Below are 21,347 nucleotides of genomic sequence, written 5' to 3'. Positions count from 1 at the left end.
AGGCCTGATTTCGCTGGCTATGGGTCAATTTAGACTGTCCAATTTTGGACCCATGGTCACATGAACAGGAAAATTCTCTGCTGTAAATGTTTAATTGAGTCAGTTTGCAGGGAATGAACCATGGTTTATATGCTTATGAATCATGGCAGTGCTGGTAATGAAGGCTGACTGTCATATGATGTGGAGGAGGAGTGAGCTAGGCTTTGGGATGGGATCCCCTGTTGTGAGTTATGAGTGGCTCTCACCCATGGGTTCCATCCACCTTTCTTCAAAAATATTCCCTGGACACGATAGTCTCCCTGCTGTTTGTCAGATGTTCCACATCTCTCCTCCACTACTACTTACGCTTCTTAAACATTTATAGCTACTTTGGGTCCATCTTTTCTTTCAATACAGGCTCCATTACTGCCTAATATTATAATGCATTTTCATTTAATTATTCTAATTTCCAACATATTATAGACCTATCCCTTACATTCTTTCCTTTCTCTCACTCCATCCACTCTCTCCCATCCTTCCCACTTAGACCTTTTTTCCTGACTCTACATTTCCTGAATTCTCATTTTCCAATTCTGAAATATTACTTCTAGAACATAGAACATAGAAGAATACAGCGCAGTACAGGCCCTTCAGCCCTCGATGTTGCGCCGATCAAAGCCCACCTAACCTACACTAACCCACTATCCTCCATATACCTATCCAATGCCCGCTTAAATACCCATAAAGAGGGAGAGTCCACTACTGCTACTGGCAGGGCATTCCATGAACTTACGACTCGCTGAGTGAAGAACCTACCCCTAACATCAGTCCTATATCTACCCCCCCTTAATTTAAAGCTATGCCCCCTTGTAATAGCTGACTCCATACGTGGAAAAAGGTTCTCACTGTCAACCCGATCTAACCCCCTAATCATCTTGTACACCTCTATCAAATCACCCCTAAACCTTCTTTTCTCCAATGAAAACAACCCCAAGTGCCTCAGCCTTTCCTCATAGGATTTTCCTACCATACCAGGCAACATCCTGGTAAACTTCCTCTGCACCCGTTCCAGTGCCTCCACATCCTTCCTATAGTATGGCGACCAAAACTGCACACAATATTCCAGATGCGGCCGCACCAGAGTCTTATACAACTGCAGCAAAACCTCAGGACTCCGGAACTCAATTCCTCTACCAATAAAAGCCAGTACGCCATATGCCTTCTTCACTGCACTATTTACCTGGGTGGCAACTTTCAAAGATCTGTGTACATGGACACCAAGATCCCTCTGCTCTTCCACACTACCAAGTAGTCTACCATTAGCCCAGTAATCCATCTTTTTATTACTCTTACCAAAGTGAATCACTTCACACTTAGCTACATTGAACTCCATTTGCCACCTTTCTGCCCAGCTCTGCAGCTTCTCTATATCCCGCTGTAACCTGCCATATCCTTCCTCACTGTCTACAACTCCTCCGACTTTCGTATTTCATTTTCCACTTCTGCTGCCTGATCTACTAACTTTTTCTTCCATTTTCTTTTTTAATTTGGATCACTGGTATGTGCAGTATTTTCCTTTTATTATTATTAATACTGCTCTTTTTTTTCAGTAGTGATGATGTAAAACACAATAAGAATGGTACCTAGGGACATGAAAGCATCATACTACTGTATATACATAAAATCAGTAAACTCCGCATGCTTGGAAACGGCAGCACTATGCATATTACTATGGCAACCTTCTGGACAAATTCAAAGATACTAACACTGCATGTTACAGTAATGTTACATAATTAATGTAGCAGAATACATGCTTTCAATGAATACAAATCTAGTATATGACTGACATTTTGTATATTTATATGCACAATAAATAAATTACTCTTTAGATTCAATGTTTTATCATTGTACTGCATAACTCCCTGTACTTGAAATCAAATGAAGTGACTGACAGAAATGGGCCAGCTACAGAACTGTATACATGTAAACCCATTAAAATTATTGCAATGGTATTGTATTGCACTTAAAGTTGCTGTGACACAATACACCATTTTAAGTTATAAAATGTTTTCAAAATAATAGTATGGCACTCACCATTATTTATGTGCAAATGGTACAATATCAGATGTTGATCAGATGTGTGGTTAAACACAGATATACAAAGTTCCTATCCAAGTTATTCCACTCACTGAGTTTTGTGCACATAGAATTCTGTTATTTCTCTAATATTGAAATTAATTGAATCACATAAAATTCCTGTCAGATATGAATAAAACTCATCACTGAAAGTTAAGCCTTAATGTCGGCCTAAGTACAGTTTGAACTAACTAAAAACTGTTAATTACTATAAGTCTCTCCTCCACCAAAAATTAATTATTAACAGCACAGAGTCAGGTTTCAATTGTTATTGAGATTTTAACATGTAAAATCTGGTTTTATTAACTTTTTTAAAAATTTCCTTTCTCGGTTCTGACCTTTCTTTCTCACGATTTATTTTTTGGTACTGTATTTAATATTGAATTCACATACTAACTAATACTTTATCCTTGCTCTTTGTGCTGTTAGTTTCATTCTTACAATCTGTATGGTTAAGGAAGTACAGTATACAGTAGCTTGCCCTGCTTCATTTGATCCCAAAACCTGGTTTAATCTCAGAGTCAGGCTATTAGCTCACTTTTTCAGTAACTTGACAAACAAAACACTAATATAGCTAAATGGGCATATTTAACAGCTGACACTGCTTGATACCTGCCAGAACAAATTCTAGCAAGTCCCTTCCTAAACCTTCAATTTTTTCCTTTATTATAGGGATCATAATCAACGCCTATGATAAAGCGTTTGGCCCTGTCCTGATATCTCTTTCTGTGGTTCCTGTCAAATTGTGTTTGCAAAAGTTATGCAAAACCTTGGGATTATGTGAAACCTGTTTAAAAGTGCTTATGTAAATGCAGTGTTAAAAATCACACAACATCAGGTTATAGTCCAACAAGTTTATTTGGAAGTACAAGCTTTCGGAATGCTGCTAGCAGTTGTTACCAAGAACAATTGTAGTAAGCTAATGTCTGCACTCAGGATAGAGAACATTGACAGGTTTTATTGAACATAATTCTGTACAAAGAATAGTGACCGGTAATAATAACAGTAATAGTCTGAGACCTTACATACTCAGGTCCAGTTTCATCTTGGCCTGATTTCATCATGGCATAACTCCTTTCACACATGCTCAGTAGCAAATCTGAGAGTAAAGCATCGTGTGTGTAAAATCATCCTTCCATAAAGATCCTTAAACAATACTCCTGTTGTGGTCAAATTACGGCACTGTATATCTGAACCATAACTTCCTTACTTTTACATTGCACTCAAAGGTAATGTTCTATTAGCTTTCCTAATTATTTGCTTTGCTGTACTGCGTCCTATTGCAATTCATTCATTTGGACACAAACATCCCTCCACATCTCAGAACTCTACAATCTCTAAAATTTTAGAGAATTTTTTTCAGATTTTCTTTTCACTTTTTGTGCCAAAATGGATAATTTCATATTTTCTAATGTTATACCCCCTTTGTCACACCATTTCCCACTCACTTAACCTATTTATACCTATTTGTAGTCTCCTTATGCCCACTTCACAACCTAAGTTACTATCTATCTTTGTGTCATCTGCAAATTTAGCAATCATACATTCAGTCCCTTCTTGCAAGATATTTTATAAAAGTTATAAACACTTGAGGCCCTAGCAGTGATTCCTGTGACACATCATTTGTTACATCTGTCTATTATTAGCTAGCCAATCTTCTATCCATGGCAATATATCACACCCTCCACACCAATAATTTTTATTTTCTGTAATAACCTTGATGCACCTTATCAAATGCACTTTGAAAATCTAAGGTTCCCCTTTAAAACAGCACAGGTTACTTCCTCAAAGAATTCCAATAAATTTGTTACCCTTTCATAAAACCATGTTGTTTACCTTGAACCTTTCTATGTGTCTTGCAATAACATCTTAAATAATAGCTTCCACAATATTTCTATGCCAGCTGGCTAACTGGTCTGTAGCTTCCAGCTTTCTTTCTGCCTCATCTTGTTCATTCATGGGATGTGAGCATCATTGCTGAAAATATGTTGCTGGAAAAGTACAGCAGGTCAGGCAGCATCCAAGGAGCAGGAGAATCTACGCTTTGGGCATGAGCCCTTCTTCCTGAAGAAGGGCTCATGCCCGAAACATTGATTCTCCTGCTCCTTGGATGCTGCCTGACCTGCTGCGCTTTTCCAGCAACACATTTTCAGCTCTAATCTCCAGCATCTGCAGTCCTCACTTTCTCCATGTGAGCATTATTGTCTGGGCTAAAATCTATTGCTTATCTCTAATTGCCATTTGAATTTTTTTTATTCACTTGTGCAACGTGAATATTACTAGTGGGCCAACATTTATTGTGCATCCCTAATTGCCCTTGAGAAGGTAGTGCTCAGCTGTCTTCTTGAACCACTGCAATCCATGTTCTGTTTGTAGATCCACAATGCTCTCAGGAAGGGAATTCAGAACTTTGACTCAGCGACAGAGAATGAGTCATAGAGATATACAGCATGGAAACAGACCCTTCGGTCCAACCCATCCATGCTGACCAGATATCCCAACCCAATCTAGTCCCACCTGCCAGCACCTGGCCCATATCCCTCCAAACCCTTCCTATTCATATACCCATCCAAATGCCTCTTAAATGTTGCAATTGTACCAGCCTCCACCACATCCTCTGGCAGCTCATTCCATACACGTACTACCCTCTGCGTGAAAAAGTTGCCCCTTCGGTCTCTTTTATATCTTTCCCTCTCACCCTAAACCTATGCCCTCTAGTTCTGGACTCCCCGACCCCAGGGAAAAGACTTTGTCTATTTACCCTATCCCCTCATAATTTTGTAAACCTCTCAGGTCACTCCTCAGCCTCCGACACTCCAGGGAAAACAGCCCCAGCCTGTTCAGCCTCTCCCTGTAGCTCAGATCCTCCAACCCTGGCAACATCCTTGTAAATTTTTTCTGAACCCTTTCAAGTTTCACAACATCTTAACTAGTGATGTATTTCCAAGTCAGAATTGTGAGTTGCTTGGAGGGAAACTTGCAAGTGGTGGTGTTCCTATGTATCTGCTGCCTTTGTCCTTGCAGATAATACACACTGCTATGACTGAGCATTGATGGCGGAGGGAGTGGATGTTTGTGGATGTGATGCCAATCAAGTAAGCTGCTTTGCCCTGGATGGTGCCAAGCTTCGTGTATTGTTGGGGCTGCACCCATCCAGGCATGTGAGGAGTATTCCATCACACTCTTGACTTGGACCTTGTAGATGGTGGAAAGGTTTGGGAAGTCAGGAAATAACTTACTTGCCTGGATTCCTAGTTTTTGACCTCCTCTTGCAGCCGCTGTATTTATATGGTGAATCTAGTTGAGTTTCTGGTCAATGGTAATCCTCAGGATGTTGATAGTGGGAGATTTAGTGAATGTAGTAACATCAAATGTCAAGGGGTGGTGGTCAGATGATCTCTTATTGGAGATGGTTATTGCCTGGTATTTTGTGGCACAAATGTTACTTGCCACTTGTTAGCCCAAATGTGTTGCATTGAACATAGACTGCTTCAGTATCTGAGGAATTGGGAATGGTGCCTAACATTGTGCAGTCATTGGTGAACATCCCCATTTCTGGCTTAACTTGGAGGGAATGTCATCATTCATGAAGCAATGAAGATGGTTGGATCTAGGACACTACCCTGAGGAACTCCTGTAGAGATGTCCTGGAACTGCAACAGTCATAACTTTGTATCCTTGATATCAAGGGCAGTCACTCTCATCTCACTTCGGGAATGCAGCGCTGTTGTCCATGCTTGAACCAAGCATGGGGCAGCATGGTGGCTCAGTGGTTAGCACTGCTGCCTCACAACACCAGGGACTCGGGTTCGATTCCCACCTCGGGTGACTCTCTGTGTGGAGTTTGCATATTTGTCCCGTTTCAGAGTGGGTTTCCTCTGGGTGCTCCAGTTTCCTACCACAATCCAAAGATGTGCAGGTCAGGTGAATTGGCTGTGCTAAATTGTCCATAGTGTTCAGGGTAAATGTAAGGGGAATGGGTCTGGGTAGGTTACTATTCAGAGGGTCGGTGTGGACTTGTTGGGCCAAATCTAAACCAAGACTGGAATGACGTGAGGAGCTGAGCAGTACTGGCGAAACCCAAACTGAACTGACTGGCTAGGGCAATTTCAGATGGCAGTTAAAAGTCTACCATATTGCTGTGGGTCTGGAATCACATGGAGACCAGACTGGACAGGGATAACAGAGTTTCTTTCCTCAAGGGCATTAGTGAACCAGGTGGGTTTTTTTATAACAATAGTTTTATATTTGTGATTAGGAAAATTTCATTGATTCAAGTTTCACCATCTGCCATGGCAGGATTTGAAACAGAGCATGAGCCAGAATCTCTGGATTTCTAGTCCAGTGACAATATCATCATGCCACTGCCTCCCTTAATAAGGGAGTTGCATTTATTACTTTCTAATCTAGTGGAATTTTCCTCCTAATTTGAGGGAATTTTGGAAAATTAAAACCAATACACCTACTATCTCACTAACCACTTTTTTAAGGATACTTGGATGAAGTCCATTGGGACCTGAGGATGTGCCAATCCACAGTTCCAACAATTTGCTGATTAGCATTTCTCTAGCTGTAAATCAAAAATTTCAATCTTTGGCTGGGATATTACTTGTATATGTATGAAGAAAACCCATGCAAAATACTTGTTCAATTAATCTACGATCTTCTTGATTTCCGCTTTTAATTCTCTAGACTCACTTTGAATGTGTGTAGTACAACTTTGCAGTCCACCTCATGCTTACACTCAGCCAAGTGATTATACAGCTTGCTGCATTCCCTGCTGCAGGCTTTTATTTTCCCTCTTTTCATGCCGTGTATGTGCTCTGGACTTTGTCCGAAACTTATGAGTTTTACAATTGGCAGTGACTTTTACAATTCTTCCTTTCGTTGACTGACAGGTCTTGGTGCTTTGCAGCATGGAATGCTTTCCCCACACATGCCTAAGCTTGAGTTTGACTTTGAGTTTGATTTATTGTTGTCACATGTACCGAGATACAGTGAAAAGTGTTGATTTCTGTGCTATATAGGCAGATCATGTCATACATAGTGCATCAGGGTAGCAGAACAGAGTGCAGATACAATGTTACAGCTGCAGAGAAAGTGCAGAGAGATCAAAATTAACATTTGACAGGTCCATTCATAAGTCTGATAACAGCAGGAAAGAAGCTGCTCTTGAATCTATTTTTATGTGTATTCAAACTTTTACATCTTCTGCCTGATGGAAGAGGGTGGAAGAGAGTATAACCAGATAACAGGAGCCTTTGATTATGTTGATTGCTTTCCCAAGACAGAGGCAAGTATAGATTTAGCCAATGGATTGAATGCCCATTTGTGTGATGGACTGGGCGGTGTTCATGACTTACTGCAGTTTCTCATGGTCTTGGGAAGTCCAATTGCCATAACACACTGTGATGCGTCCGGATAAATGCTTTCCATGGTGCATCTATAAAACTTGGTAAGGGTCTTTGTGGACTTGCCAAATTTACTTAGCCTCCTGAGGAAGTAGAGATGATGTTGTGCTTTCTTGACCCTCATGTTGACACGGGTGGAACACAACAGATTGTTGGTGATCATCACTCCCAGGAACTTGATGCTTTCGACTATCTCCACCCCAGCACCATTGATGCAGACAGGGTCATGTCTTCCACTCCACTTCCCGAAGTCAATGACCAATTCCTTCATTCTGCTGATGTTGATGGAGAGATTGCTGTCTTTACACCATGCCACTAAGAATTCAATCTCTTTCCTGAATTCTGTCTTGTTGTTGTTTTGAGATCGAACCTATAATGGTGGTGATGCCCACAAACTTGTAAATGGAGTTGGAGCGGAATTTGGCCACACAGTTGGGAGTGTATAAGATGTACAGTAGGGGGCTGAGTATATAACTTTGCGGGGCACTGATGTTGAGGATTGTTGTGGAGGAGGTGTGCCACATATTCGTAGCGATTGCGGTCTATGGGTCAGGAAGTTGAGGGTTCTGTTACAGAGGGGGAGCCGAGACCAAGGTTTTGGAGTATAGAGATGAGTTTGTGGAGTGATTGATTTTGACAGTTCACTACCTGTTGTGGGTCATTCTTCACAGAATTCCTTCACGGACTGACTATCTCCAGATTGTTCTCTCCAGTTCTGCTGTGAATTTGTTATTGCTGCTGTTTCTTCTCTTTCAAATCAGAGCTTCTTTCCGAGTTTGCTGCAGGCCTTTCTTTGCGAATTCTTTTATTTTTATTATTTTCTGACAACAACCTAGTGTCCCTAGGTCCTTATGCTGCTGCTACCATACAGTAAACTCAGGTGAGAGTGCAAGTTAACAGGTTTCATTGAACATAACTATAGTCAAAAGATTGAGCCTGTCTCAGACACTTCACACACACGCCCTGATATTCACCTTGTTCTGTTTCGTTATGACTTAACTCCTATTGTACATCTTCAGCAGATTTCCTTAAGGGTATAATTAACATTTAACACCACACCAATACTGAAAATGCTGAGATGCTATTTGTTGCTATTGAAGACCACAAAAGCACAATGAGTTCTGGGAAGTCAGCTTTATCGGGAACACAGAACACCTGGTTTGTCAAAAATAGCTGTGTGGGACCCACATTCATGATCTATTACTATCAGTGTGTTGTCCTACACTTACCTTGTTAATTGCACTGTTTTAGTTAGACTTGGTTGTTAAAAGCTTAAGGTTTGCTAGAAGCACAGCTTTTTACATTAGGATGAGTATCAAAACACGCCCCAGTTCTCACTGCACCTGCCTGCACTAGGGCTTGCCAAGCCTCATCTTTCTCCAACTTTGCAGATGCACCTGTTCACAACAACACCAGCCCTGGTTCTGTGCTGTTGGTACTGCTCACCCTCTACCCAAGGAAGTTCTATCTCTTCTTCCCCTCACAAATATCTTCACTTCTACTCACTACCCTCCATCTTTGGCTTCTCAGTAATATCAATGTTGCAGAAAAGTCAGGATTGCCAGGGTGAACAGGAAAGAAGAGCCAGGCTGGTAGGAGAAGCTAAGAGTATTGAGGGGACATTGTAAAATTAAAAGTTGAAGGTCACCTTGAAAACTAAAGACAGACTTCAGAGGAAAGGCTTTCAACTCATGACACCAAAGGGAGAGTGTGCGTTCCCAGGAGAACAGATTAATAAATATAAATTAGGTTCACTAATATGATTCAATTAGATTTTTCTGTACTTCAAGATAAAATCACCCGTAAACTGCATTTTGTTTAGCATGTGATGAGTATCAAAGGGTTGTGTGTTCTTTTGCTTGTATGTTGCAGCATATTAGTAAAAAGATCCAAGATTATTTCAATCACAGAACTGGCTTGAATTTTATTTTGCTGAAATATTTTGGGTATTGATACTCAAGATAGTACACACAATTTACCACTAACTACTGACTTTAAATGTCAAATTCTCCATATCACATGACATGTACTGCTGTGATGTTCTATCTAGGCATTAAGTGAAACTTTTATTAGTGTTATGGACAAGGTAGTGAATTTAAATTTTGTTTTTCCCATTTAACACCCATCCCTTGCTGAGATAGATTATAAAGTGCTCCTAAAACACTAGTTTTCAGATTTTTATTTTTCAATATAAACCCTACAATAGAATCATTTAAAATGAAATCAAAAATAAGATTAATGAACAATCAAATTACCAAGGGAAATGCTTCACTCCAACACCCATACATACATGTGTTCAGGAAATTAAGGAAGACATGACAGGAAAGGGGATAGGTTATAACAAGATTCGTTAGAATTAGAGGGCATAGGTTTATGGTGACAGGGTAAAGATTTAGAAGAGACCTAAGGGGCAAATTTTTTATGCAAAGAATGATGCTTGTATTAAATGAGCTGTTAGAGGAAGTGGTGGAGGTTGGTACAATTACAACACTTAAAAGGCATCTGGATAGGTTTATAAATAGGAAGGGTTTAGAGGGATATGGGCCAAGTGCTGGCAAATGGGACAAGATTAACTTAGGATATCTGGCTAGCATGGACGAGTTGGAGTAAAAGGTCTATTTCCATGTTGTATACCTCTATGGTTCTAAGTGACAAGCTTTGGTAAATCCAGTGATGTTTAAAAAAATCAGTTCATGTAGTTTACAACTTCCCATAGTTTAGTGCTCTGTTCCAGTTTTCTTGGTGAGCTGGGGCCTGTAGTATTCCTTCTTACAGGCAAAGTTGTAGGCATCTTTAATCCAGCAACTTGAAGACAAAGATGGAGGGTCTAAGACATGCTGCCAACTCAGCCTGGAATCCCACTGTCCCTCTGGAGGTCACATAACAACTAATCTGGAATCCCAGAATTGTACATTTAAGAAATTCAACAAGTTCTAATTTCAGGTACAGGATAGCCCTTCTCACTGGATTCACTGCCTTTGCAATGGCAGAGAGGATTTCTATTGTGGTGAAAATCTGGGCCAATGTCACTTTATTCCCAGTATCACTTTAAAAGTCACAAGCAGCCTTCCCTCTCCATAGTACCTGATCCTTCACAGTGAATTATGTCATAAGTGTACAGTGATATCCAGGATATATTTATTGGTAAAACAGGCTATGATAGCTATCATCAAATAAAATAAAATTTTAAAAGTACTTTGTGGCTGGCTTCAGACAAATTTACACAAAGACTTATTGAGTTCTTGTAAAAACTGAACTTCACTATTGTCCTTAAGAAAAATGAAAGCGGGATTCCATTTCATGGGTTATTGGCATCGGTTTTGGAGCCGGGGGGGATGGGTCTGTACCGATGGGACGGTCTCCACCTGAACCGATATGAAACCAGTGTTCTAGTGAAAAGGATAAATAGGGTGGTCACTAGGACTTCAAACTAGTGAGTTGGGGGGAAGGGAAAGGGAAAATGACAAGAAGTACAATGGTAACTAAAAAGGTAAGCAGCAGATTAGCACATGTCCTGGAGGGCTTAAGTTCAAAGCAAAATATAAAAGAAGTAAAAAGGAATGATAACTAAGGAGATATTATTAGAGATGTTGGAAATCATGAGGGTAAGAGAGCTTGCATACAGGCACTTTACCTGAATGTTGTAGCAATTGTAGCAAGGTTGATGGGTTAACAGCATAAATCATCACGAATGAGTATGATTTAGTAGCCATTACAGAGACATGGTTACAGGATGGTCAGGATTGGGAGTTAAATATCCAGGGGTACCAGACTATTTGGAAGGACAGACTGGAAAGTAAGGGAGGCAGTGTAGCTTTGATATTGAAGGATGACATCAGGGCGGTACTAAGATGATATAGGTTCTATGGAGAATAAGGCTGAATCTGTTTGGGTGAAATCAGAAATTCTAAGAACAAATGTCTCTGTTAGGCATAGTCTATAGGCCATCAAATAATAACATCACGTTGGGGCAGGTAATAAACAAAGAAATAACTAATACCTGTAAAAATGGTACAACCGTTATTATGGGGGATTTTAATTTACATGCCAATTGGTCGAACCAGCTCAGTCAGGGTAGCCTTGAGGAGGAGTCGAGAAAAGCACAGCAGGTCGGGCAGCATCCAAGCAGAGGAGAGTCAAGGTTTCAGGCAAAAGCTCTTCCTTGAGGAGGAATTTGTTAAGTGTATCAGTGATAGTTTTTTTGAACGGTATTTAGTGGAACCAACAAGGGAGCAAGCTATCCTAAAATGAGTCAGTAATAATTAATGACCTCATCATTAGGGATCCTCTAGGAAGGAGAGATCAGAGAATGGTGGAATTTAGAATACAGATGGAGAGTATGAAGATAAAGTCCAATACCAGGGTCCTGTACTTAAACAAAGGAGACTACAATAGAATGAGGGAAGAACTGGTTAAAGTAGACTGGAAACAAATATTTTATGGTGAGACAGTTGACAAGCAGTTGAAGACATTCAAAGCAATTTTTCCAAGAGCTCAGCAAAAGTATATTCCAGTGAAAAGGAAGGACTGTAAGGGGCAATCTGCCATGGGTGTCTAAGGAAATAAGGGAGGCTATCAAATTGAAAGAGAAGGAAGTGGCCAAAAACAGCAGGAAACTAGAAGATTGAGAATACTTTAAACGTCAACAGAAAGCCAAAAAATGAGCAATAAAGAAAAGTAAGGTTGAACATGAGAAACAAAAACTCGCACAGAATATAAAGTAAGATAGCAAAAGTTTCTATAAATATATAAAATGAGCAAGAATGGATAAAGTAAACATTGGTCCTTTAAAAGATGAGAAGGGACATTTAGTTATAGGATATGATGAAATGGCCGGGGCATTGAACAGGTATTTTGCATCGGTTTTCACAGTGGAGGACACTACCAACATGCCAATAATTGACAAAGAGACGAAGTTGGTGAGGGCCTGGAAACAATCATTATTACAGAAGAGGTAGTGTTGGGCAAGCTAATGAAGTTAAGAATAGACAAGTCTCTTGGCCCTAATAGAATGCATCCCAGCGTAATAAAAGAGATAGCGGGAGAAATAGCAAGTGCACTGGTGGTAATTTTCCAAAATTCACTGGACTCTGGGCAGTCCCAGCAGATTGGAAAATAGCAAATGTGACAACACTGTTTAAAAAGGGAGGTAGACAAAAGATGGGAAATTATAGACCGGTTATCTTAACCTTTGTAGTGGGGAAGATACTTGAGTCTATTATCAAGGAAGAAATAGCAAGACACCTCGATAGAAATAGTCCTGTTGGGCAGACGCAGCAAGGTTCATGAAGATTAGCAAATCTTTTGGAATTCAATGAAGACATTATGAGCAAGGTGGACAATGGGGACCCAATGGTTGTGGTGCATCTAGATTTCCAAAAGGCCTTTGACAAGGTGCCATACAAGAGGCTGCTACATAAGATAAGGATGCATGACATTATGGGTAAAGTATTAGTGTGGATAGAGGATTGATTGACTAACAGGAAGCAAACAATGGGGCAAATGAGTGCTATTCTGGCGAGCAATCAGTGACAAGTGGTGTGCCCCAGGGGATCGGTGTTGGTACTGTAATTATGCACAATTTATATAGATGATTTGGAGTGTAGTGTGTCAAAGTTTGCAGATGACACTAAAATGGGTGGCAAAACACAGTGTGCAGAGGACTGTGAAACTTTGCAGGGGATCATTGATGCTTTAAGTGAGTGGGCAAACGCATGGCAGATGGAATACAATGTTAATAAAAGTGAAGTCATCCATTTTGGGATGAGTAACTGTAAAAGGGATTATTACTTAAATGAGAAAAAGTTGCAGCATGCTGCTATGCAGAGGGATCTGGGTGTCCTTGTGCACGAATCATAGAAGGTTGGTCTGCAGGTACAACAAAGAAATTAGGAAGGTAAATGGAATTTTGTCCTTTATTGCCAAAGGGATTGAGTTTAAAAGCAGGGAGGTTATGTTGCAGCTGTATAGGGTATTGGCGAGGCCACACCAGTCTCCTTATTTGAGAAAGGTTGTACTGGCACTAGAGGGTGTGCAGTGGAGATTCACTAGGTTGATTCCGGAGTTGAGGAGGGTTGGCTTATGAGGAGAGACTGAGTAGACTGGGATTATATTCATTAGAATTCAGAAGAATGAGGGGGGATTTTATAGAAACATATAAAAGTATGAAGGGAAGATAAGATAGAAGTAGATAGGATGTTTACACTGGTAGGTGAAACTAGGACAAGAAGGCATAGCTTCAAGATTAGAGGGAGCAGCATTTGGACTGAATTGAGAAGGAACTTCTTCACCCAGAGGGTTGTAAATCTGTGGATTAGATAAAGCTAGAGTAGATTCTTTTTGAACGATAAAGGAAATAAGGGATACGGTGAGAGTGGTAGGTGGAGCTAAGCCCACAAAAATATCAGCCATGATCTTGAGTGGCAGAGCAGGTTCTAAGGGCCAGACAGCCTAATCCTGCTCCTAGTTCTTATAACCATTACACTCCCAACTTGCTCAATTTGGATACTGAAGAGGTTTTCAGGAATTAAGGGGTAAGCCAATTATAGCTAAATACCCAGCCTCTGATAGCTTTCATTGCCACAGCACATACAGCTGGTTCAGTTTAGGTCAATGATGTTGAACTGAAACCAAACTGTAGAGCAAAAGTGAGGACTGCAGATGATGGAGATCAGAGTCAAGACTCAAGGTAGGCTCCACCCTCCTCTCTGACCTATCACTTTCATCCCCACTTCCATTCACCTATTGCACCTCCCTCCCATCTATCTCTCCACTCCGGAAGCTCCCTGCCTCATTCCTGATGAAGGGCTTTTGCCCAAAACATCAATTTTCCTGCTCCTCGGATGCTGCTTGACCTGCTGTGTTTTTCCAGCACCACTCTAATCTTGAAACCAAACTATAGCCTCCTGTACTGTAAAACTGTAATTGGTGTGCTGATTAATGTCAACAGTGAGAATCAATTCCTGTTTTAGCTGAGGTTAGGTTTGGGACCTCCATCCTTACTCTTGCCCGTGAGGCTTAGAAGACAACAGCCAGCCAGACCTTGCCTGGAGGACAGCCTGAGGATGAAGCATCAGTATGAGCAGGAACCCCATAAGCTACCTTAACGCAGAGCTCTTCCCCAATCCCAATTGCCCCATCACTTCATCCTCCCTACCCCCCCCATTGCCCCATACCCCATTCCCTCCACCCCTACCCCCACAAACCTGACCCGTGCACTTTTCAACTCCGTTGACGTCACCAGACAGGGTCGACTGTCAGTCAGCGCGTCTCAGCCAATGGAGTATGTGTAGGGCGGGGCTTGAGCCGAGCACCGCCGAACATTGCCGAGCGGAGCCGATCAGGCGCCAGCATGGAGGAGGCTGACGGCTACCTTGGTGTCCGGCTCACCGAGAGGGCTGCGCCGTCGGGGCTCGTCAGCAAACAGGCGGTGGCCGCTTCGGAAGGCGACAGGAAGAGGGAGCAGGAGAAACTCTCTGGTGTAGTGAAGAATGTCCACAGGAAACTGCGCAAGAAATATCGAGAAGGTGATAATGAAGAGAAGAGCCGGGGGGGGTGGGGTGGTTTGGATGAAGGCAGTGAGCCCGCTTCCCTTCCCCCCCCCCCCCTCCCCTCTTTCCCCCCCCCCCTCCCCTCTTTTCCCCCCCCCCCCCTCCCCTCTTTCCCCCCCCCCCCCCTCCCCTCTTTCCCCCCCCCCCCCTCCCCTCTTTCCCCCCACCCCTCCCCTCTTTCCCCCCACCCCCCTCTCCCCTCTCCCCCACCCCCCGCTGAAGAGTCTTCGGGTGGTGGGCTGGGCTGGGCTGGGGAGTGGGTTGGTCCCCCACTACCCTCTCGCTCACGGTGCTAATTCACTGGAGGTTACAACACCCTCAGCTCTCCAGATCACTGATTTCTCATTCGGTTTGCTGTCATTCAGTTATCTTTCAGTCCATGTATTAATCCTCCTATTTGTGTCATACAGACAAAAACAAGTACTCGTCTTTTCAAGGAGTGTTACACTGGACTCGACCTTTGTTTTCCCTCTCCCTGCAGAGGCTGCGAGGCCTGCTAAGTTTCTTCAATCCTTTTTATTTCACATTCTAGCGTCCATAGTACTTTTCTCTTGCATTTTTTTTTGTTAAGCCATCTTTTAATTGATTTTGTGATCCTGAAGCAATTACTGATTCCGTTAGTTTCCTTGCCCAATAAATATTTTTCAAAAAGGGAGTTATGGGCACTGTCAAGTTTTCATTATATTTTGCCCTCTCCATTTATCACATTTTATAGAGGAATAGGGGCTGTGGTCTAGAAGTTTGAATTATTTTAATGCTTGTACCCGTTAGCTGAATCAGAGTCAAAATGCTGTGAGAATTTCTGATTCACTATATTGAGATTGCAGAACACAAAGCAGTGATAGTGATTAATTTTGAAAACTGCCTGAACTTTTAATTTGCTGTCTACCTGATGGTAATATATGTTGGTTGCGTTGTTGTTTATGCTAGAGAGATCCAGAAAAATCCTCTTATTATCTGATAGGGAAACATCATAAATATACTTCAATTGTGAAATGCATTTGATGGTGGTATACTACACAATACATGTTTTCGTATTAGCCCTAAGAACATGTATTGGTCCAGTAATAGCATTAGCCTCTTATTGCTGGGGTGGAGTACAAATTGATATAAGGAATGTTGTGAAAGCTTTCAAATAGAAGGCACTTCTGGCTTCCAGGATCCCTATCTGGATGATGTGCTAATTTCTATAGAGCTTATGACGCAGGCTTGCAAAATTATGGAGTTTGCATGTATCTGGATCTTGGAGGTGGTTATTTGTATACTGGTTATTTGTAAAAGGAAAAACAGTTGTGCAGACCAAATATGAAACAAGCAAAATCATCAGATAAAAATTTTGAAACAAAGCATGCTCATTATATTTGTATTTATAAACATGAAGCATTGCTGAGTACTAGTGTATGTTGAATTCACTTTTTTGAGAATAGCAGTTGTAAATCTAACCTAAATAAATAATTGTTCTTTTGAAATGCTTTGTCTTTGTGAGATAACTTGGACAATTATTTTATGCAAAAAGTGTTTCTTGCATGAACAGGCTCTTTGGCTCCTTGTTATTTAATAAGAATATAGCTGATCTAATTGTAAACCTTGATCGCTTTCCTGCCTGACCTTTTTCAAAACAAAACAGCCTCCACCGCTGCCTAGGATTGTAAATTCCAAAGATTAACAACACTCAAACAAAAAAACCCTACTCATTCTGAAAAACAGACTCCTTATTTCAGAAAAATGCCCCTTGGTTGTAGATTGCCCCTCAGCGGGAAACTTCTCTCTCACTACTGCCTTGTTAAGCTTGCTCACAACTTTGCTTCAATAAGATTACCTTTTGAATCTTCTAAACTCCAATGAATATTGAGGTCAGACCTGCTCTGTCTTTCCTCATAAAACTATTTGTTTGTCCTAGGGATCAGTGCATTAAACCTTCTCACTTTCATGGCATATTCTAGTTGTGATCTCACCATAGCCCTGTACAACTGTAGTAAAACTTCCCAACTTTCATACTTGAAAGCAAAGCATGCACTATTCCAAATGCCTTCCTAATTCTTGCTATACCTGAACACCAATGTTTTATGTCTCATGTACAAGGATACCCAGATCACTCTGTGACAGACTATTCTTTCTCGATTTAAATAATATTCTTTTCCTGTTGATGTGGAAAAGCTCCCATTGTGCTATCTACATGGTTCTTTCATCCAAGTCAATAGCAAGTTTGTAAATACTAGAGGTCTCAGCATTGATCCTTGTCCCACATATATATACTTGCCCAAATTCTGTAAACACTTAACTCATGTGGTAACCTTTTATGTGGCACCATTTTTGATGCCTTTTGGAAGTCTAATACACTATAACTACTAGTTCCCCTTTATGCAACCTGCTTGTTCTATCTTTGGTGTACATCAGTAACTTCTCAAATTGTCCCATGTTGATAGAGACATATGTGATTTATTGAAAAGTCATGTTGACCGGTGTTGAATTAACACTGGAAATAAATAAAGTAATCATAATTCATAACAGTTAAAGATAAATGAGATTTAACTGCACTGCACATTTTTGTGTTAAAGTTCATAGATTATACATTCAAGTTCACAGTTGTATAATTATGTTTGAGTTTTATAAAATGATGAATTGGACTTCTTATGGTCTATTTGTTCAGTGTCCTATTTGTGGGATGTTCTCTTTTATCCTTAGCTCCATTGCATGTTTAATTTTGTGTGGTTGTAGCAAGAGTTGGTGACATTGACAGGTGGAATTCTAGAGTTTGTTCAGGATATTGAGAAATAATGCTACTGCCTTTCATCAAGGGAACACATTCAGTTGTTTGACTGTGTCAATGTATCTTTGCACACTACGGAGGATAAATTTCATTGCTCAATTCTGAACAGTTTTTAGCTTGTACATGTTATTGGGTAACTTCAGCATTCTAAAGAGACACTGCATATTCAGCACAAGGTCTTAATTAACTAATAAACACACTGTGTAGGTCAGCGTGATACTCTTTGGTGATGCTTGAAAAAGTGCAGCATTGAAGTCTTCCATTTGCTGTTTTAAGTCTTTCACATGTTTGATCCCATTTTGAGATCACTTTGAACAACAAATGTGCAACCCTGTAGTCTTAACATTGTCCAAATTTGAGGGGCTGGCTCAACAATAATCCAGCATCATGTTTTGTAGCACTGACTGATGGAAATACCTCATTAGGATTAGAACAAGCAATTAATATACCTGCATTTTTAGCTGTTGAATTTTGACTTGTTATAAATGAACAATGTTGTTATGACCGTCATTATATTGAGGGAATTGATAGATACTTGAATGTAAAATTGAAGTCAGTCAAAAATGGAAAATTCCAACAGTGATAATTACATTAATTACACTGTAGTAGTGTTTTGCAAGTTGTTTTGAAGTAGACAGCTGAAGTCTCTTTAGTCAGCTACTGTTTTGATGAATAATTAGTTGTCCAGTCTATATAGCTTCAAGGCGCTGTATACTTGGAACTAGAATGAAAGATTGCGAAAAAACCCATGGATGATATTAGTATGTTAATTTTTTTTCAAAGGAGAAGGTCTTTTTTTTCCCAAAGTGCCACTCATTGTATGGGGGAGCATGCTTCTCTTAATTAGTAGATTGTCGGTTCAAGTCCTGCCCCAGAGCCTTTGTGTAAAATCTAGGTGGATACTCCAGTGCACTGGTTAAGAAGTGCAATCTTTTAGATAAAGTGTGAAGCCTAAGCATGTTTTATGTTTGAGATAAATGTGAAAGATCCATGACATTATTTTGAAGATGATTAAAGGGGTTTCCCCAGTGTCTTAAAATGTTTATTGCTCAACCAGTAGCATTAATATAGATTATTTGATTATTATTGCGTTGCTGTTTTGTTTGATACTTCTGTAGTGCAATTAGTTGCCATTACAACAAAATCTTTTTAGGCAGTCCCTCAGGATAACAACATAAGAAATAGAAGCAAGACTAGACCACTCTGCACATAAAGCTTGCCTGACCATTCAATAAACTCCTCATAGTCCTCAACTCTCCAATTATTTCAAAAATCTATCTACCCTCTCTTTTAAACGTTTTCAGTGATTTAGCCTCCACATTCTCTAGTGCTGCCTTACCCTAAAAGATCCCTTTGATTTACTGTCAGATTTAAACCACCATGAAGGACCGTGTGGACTGATGTTTTTCCCCCCCCACCAAGATTAGTGATGCATACACATGTTTTACCACTAACTGCAAAGTATGGTCCATTGCAAATTTCTTGATGGATGCATCTTTGTCAGTGGTATTTAGTATTTGACACACTAATACCAGCTTAACTGGTTTATGGTTTCATTTTTTTTCCACGCTACTTTCCTTTCTTAACCATCATTTAATGCCTTCCAATCTACTGGTACCATCCTAGAATATGGCGGCACGGTGGCACAGTGGTTAGCCTCAGTCGACTGACTGTGTGGAGTTTGCACATTCTTGCCGTGTCTGTGTGGGTTTCCTCCCACAGTCTAAAGATGTGCAGGTCAGGTGAATTGGCCTTGCTAAATTGCCCATAGTGTTAGGAGAAGGGGTAAATGTAGGGGAATGGGTCTGGGTGGGTTGCGCTTTGGCGGTTCGGTGTGGACTTGTTGGGCCGAAGGGCCTATTTCCACACTGTAAGTAATCTAATCTAATCTAATATGGGAAATTCTGGAAGATCAAAACACATGCATGTGCTTTTTTGAAACCCTGAAGTATCGGCCATGAGGTTCTCTGGTTAGTGTGATTTTTAGTCCCTATAATTTCTAAAGAACTTTAATATTAGTTATTTATAATTTTCTCAGTCTCATCAGATCTTTGTTTCCCCATAACTTTTAGCATGTTCTTCATGACACATTTTCTTTAATATCTCTACTGTTTCCTCATTCATTATAATTTCTCCAGTCTCTGCCTCTACTTTTGCTAATCTCTCCCTTCTATGTGCTTGTTAAAACTGTTATTATCTGTTTTCGTGTTTTTTTTACTCTCATTTTCACTCTTTTATCACTTTCTTTATCACCCTTTGCTGATTTTTTTCCAAAAAAAATTCTGTCTCTTCAATTCTGGGTGATACTCTTAGCCATAGCTGTACTAGTTTTCTTTTAGTGGGTTTTTTGTTCATAGAGGAAATGTGTCCATTCATAATTGTAAATTAGGTAAATATTCACTTAGGTGCCATATACTACATGTTACTTGACTGGTTATTGAAATATTGTTTGTTTGCAGAACACTTTCTGCAGTCAACTGTATTAGCATTTTTAAAACTGTCAATCCCTTCACAGAATTTTTTTTCATCTTGACTAATTGCTGATCAAAGATCCCATGGCCTGTACCATGGGCAAAGCATCTCTTAGCAATAGATTAAATTTTCAGCACAGTGTACAGAGACTATTTTATAACTATGTAAATAAGAAAATTATTTTCACATTGCATTGTACACTAAGTATTTGAGTTACAGTAACCAGTGGGCATTTGATGTTTCAGGTATATCTTACATGATTATTACCCTTCTGGATTTTCACATGCGTACTTTATGGCTCATATTGCTGCAAAGTAGTCAAACAGCTAGAAGGTGATCGTTTAATTTGAAAGGGTTCCTGAATTTAAAACTTGGGTTATAGGCGCGACTGAAGTTCCACGGACTGAATTGGAGATTTTGATGAGCAGTTAGAGTACAGTTGGTTCTGATAAAACACAATTGTCCTGCTCTCATGCCATCTTGCATTATGAGAAAATTGCACAATAGCTGCACCATTGAAGCAAATGGCACCAGAATTGCGTTATAGCCAGTATAGGTAAGGAAAGCTCATGTCCTACAAATAAAGGTCTAATTCTTACAATCGCGTTAAAGTCAATGCGCATTGAAGAAACATGTATTACAGCTGTATTGACTACCTCAAATCCAGCTGCCTGAGAACTGGACATTTATGCGTCAATTTTAAATTACATTGTTAAAAATTTCTTACCTGGTCAATTTGGCTAGGCCCTGCATTGGTATGGTTACTCAGACTAGTTACTCATGTTACCATTTTGATCAGTACTCTGTCCCAAACCTTAAGTGACCCTTGATCCCATCAATCCATTCTGGCTTGATCTATCAATGGCCTGCAATACCTGGCTTGTAATCTAGAAATTTCCAAAATCCAGTACAGCCTCAGTCCCAAAGGAGAAGGTGAAATCAGATGTAACAGTACTACAGTTGAAAAAGTCAAGAGTGTGGTGCTGGCAAAGCACAGCTGGTCAGGCAGCATCCGAGGAGCAGGAGAAT

General features: G+C 40.3%; 1 protein-coding gene across 1 annotated transcript in view; it reads left to right on the top strand.

Annotated features, from left to right (window-relative positions):
- The first annotated feature begins 14,860 nt into the window (after positions 1–14,860).
- The window catches only part of samtor (S-adenosylmethionine sensor upstream of mTORC1), a 132,263-nt gene continuing 125,776 nt past the window's right edge, over positions 14,861–21,347 (top strand). The window contains exon 1 of the mRNA XM_072551451.1: positions 14,861–15,052. Coding sequence (XP_072407552.1) covers positions 14,878–15,052 — 175 coding nt within the window. The 5' untranslated portion in view covers positions 14,861–14,877. The remainder of the gene's footprint in view (positions 15,053–21,347) is intronic.

This window comes from Chiloscyllium punctatum, chromosome 32 (genome assembly GCF_047496795.1).
Source record: "Chiloscyllium punctatum isolate Juve2018m chromosome 32, sChiPun1.3, whole genome shotgun sequence".
In the NCBI taxonomy this organism is placed as follows: domain Eukaryota; kingdom Metazoa; phylum Chordata; class Chondrichthyes; order Orectolobiformes; family Hemiscylliidae; genus Chiloscyllium; species Chiloscyllium punctatum.
This window is presented reverse-complemented; position numbering and strand designations above follow the sequence as displayed.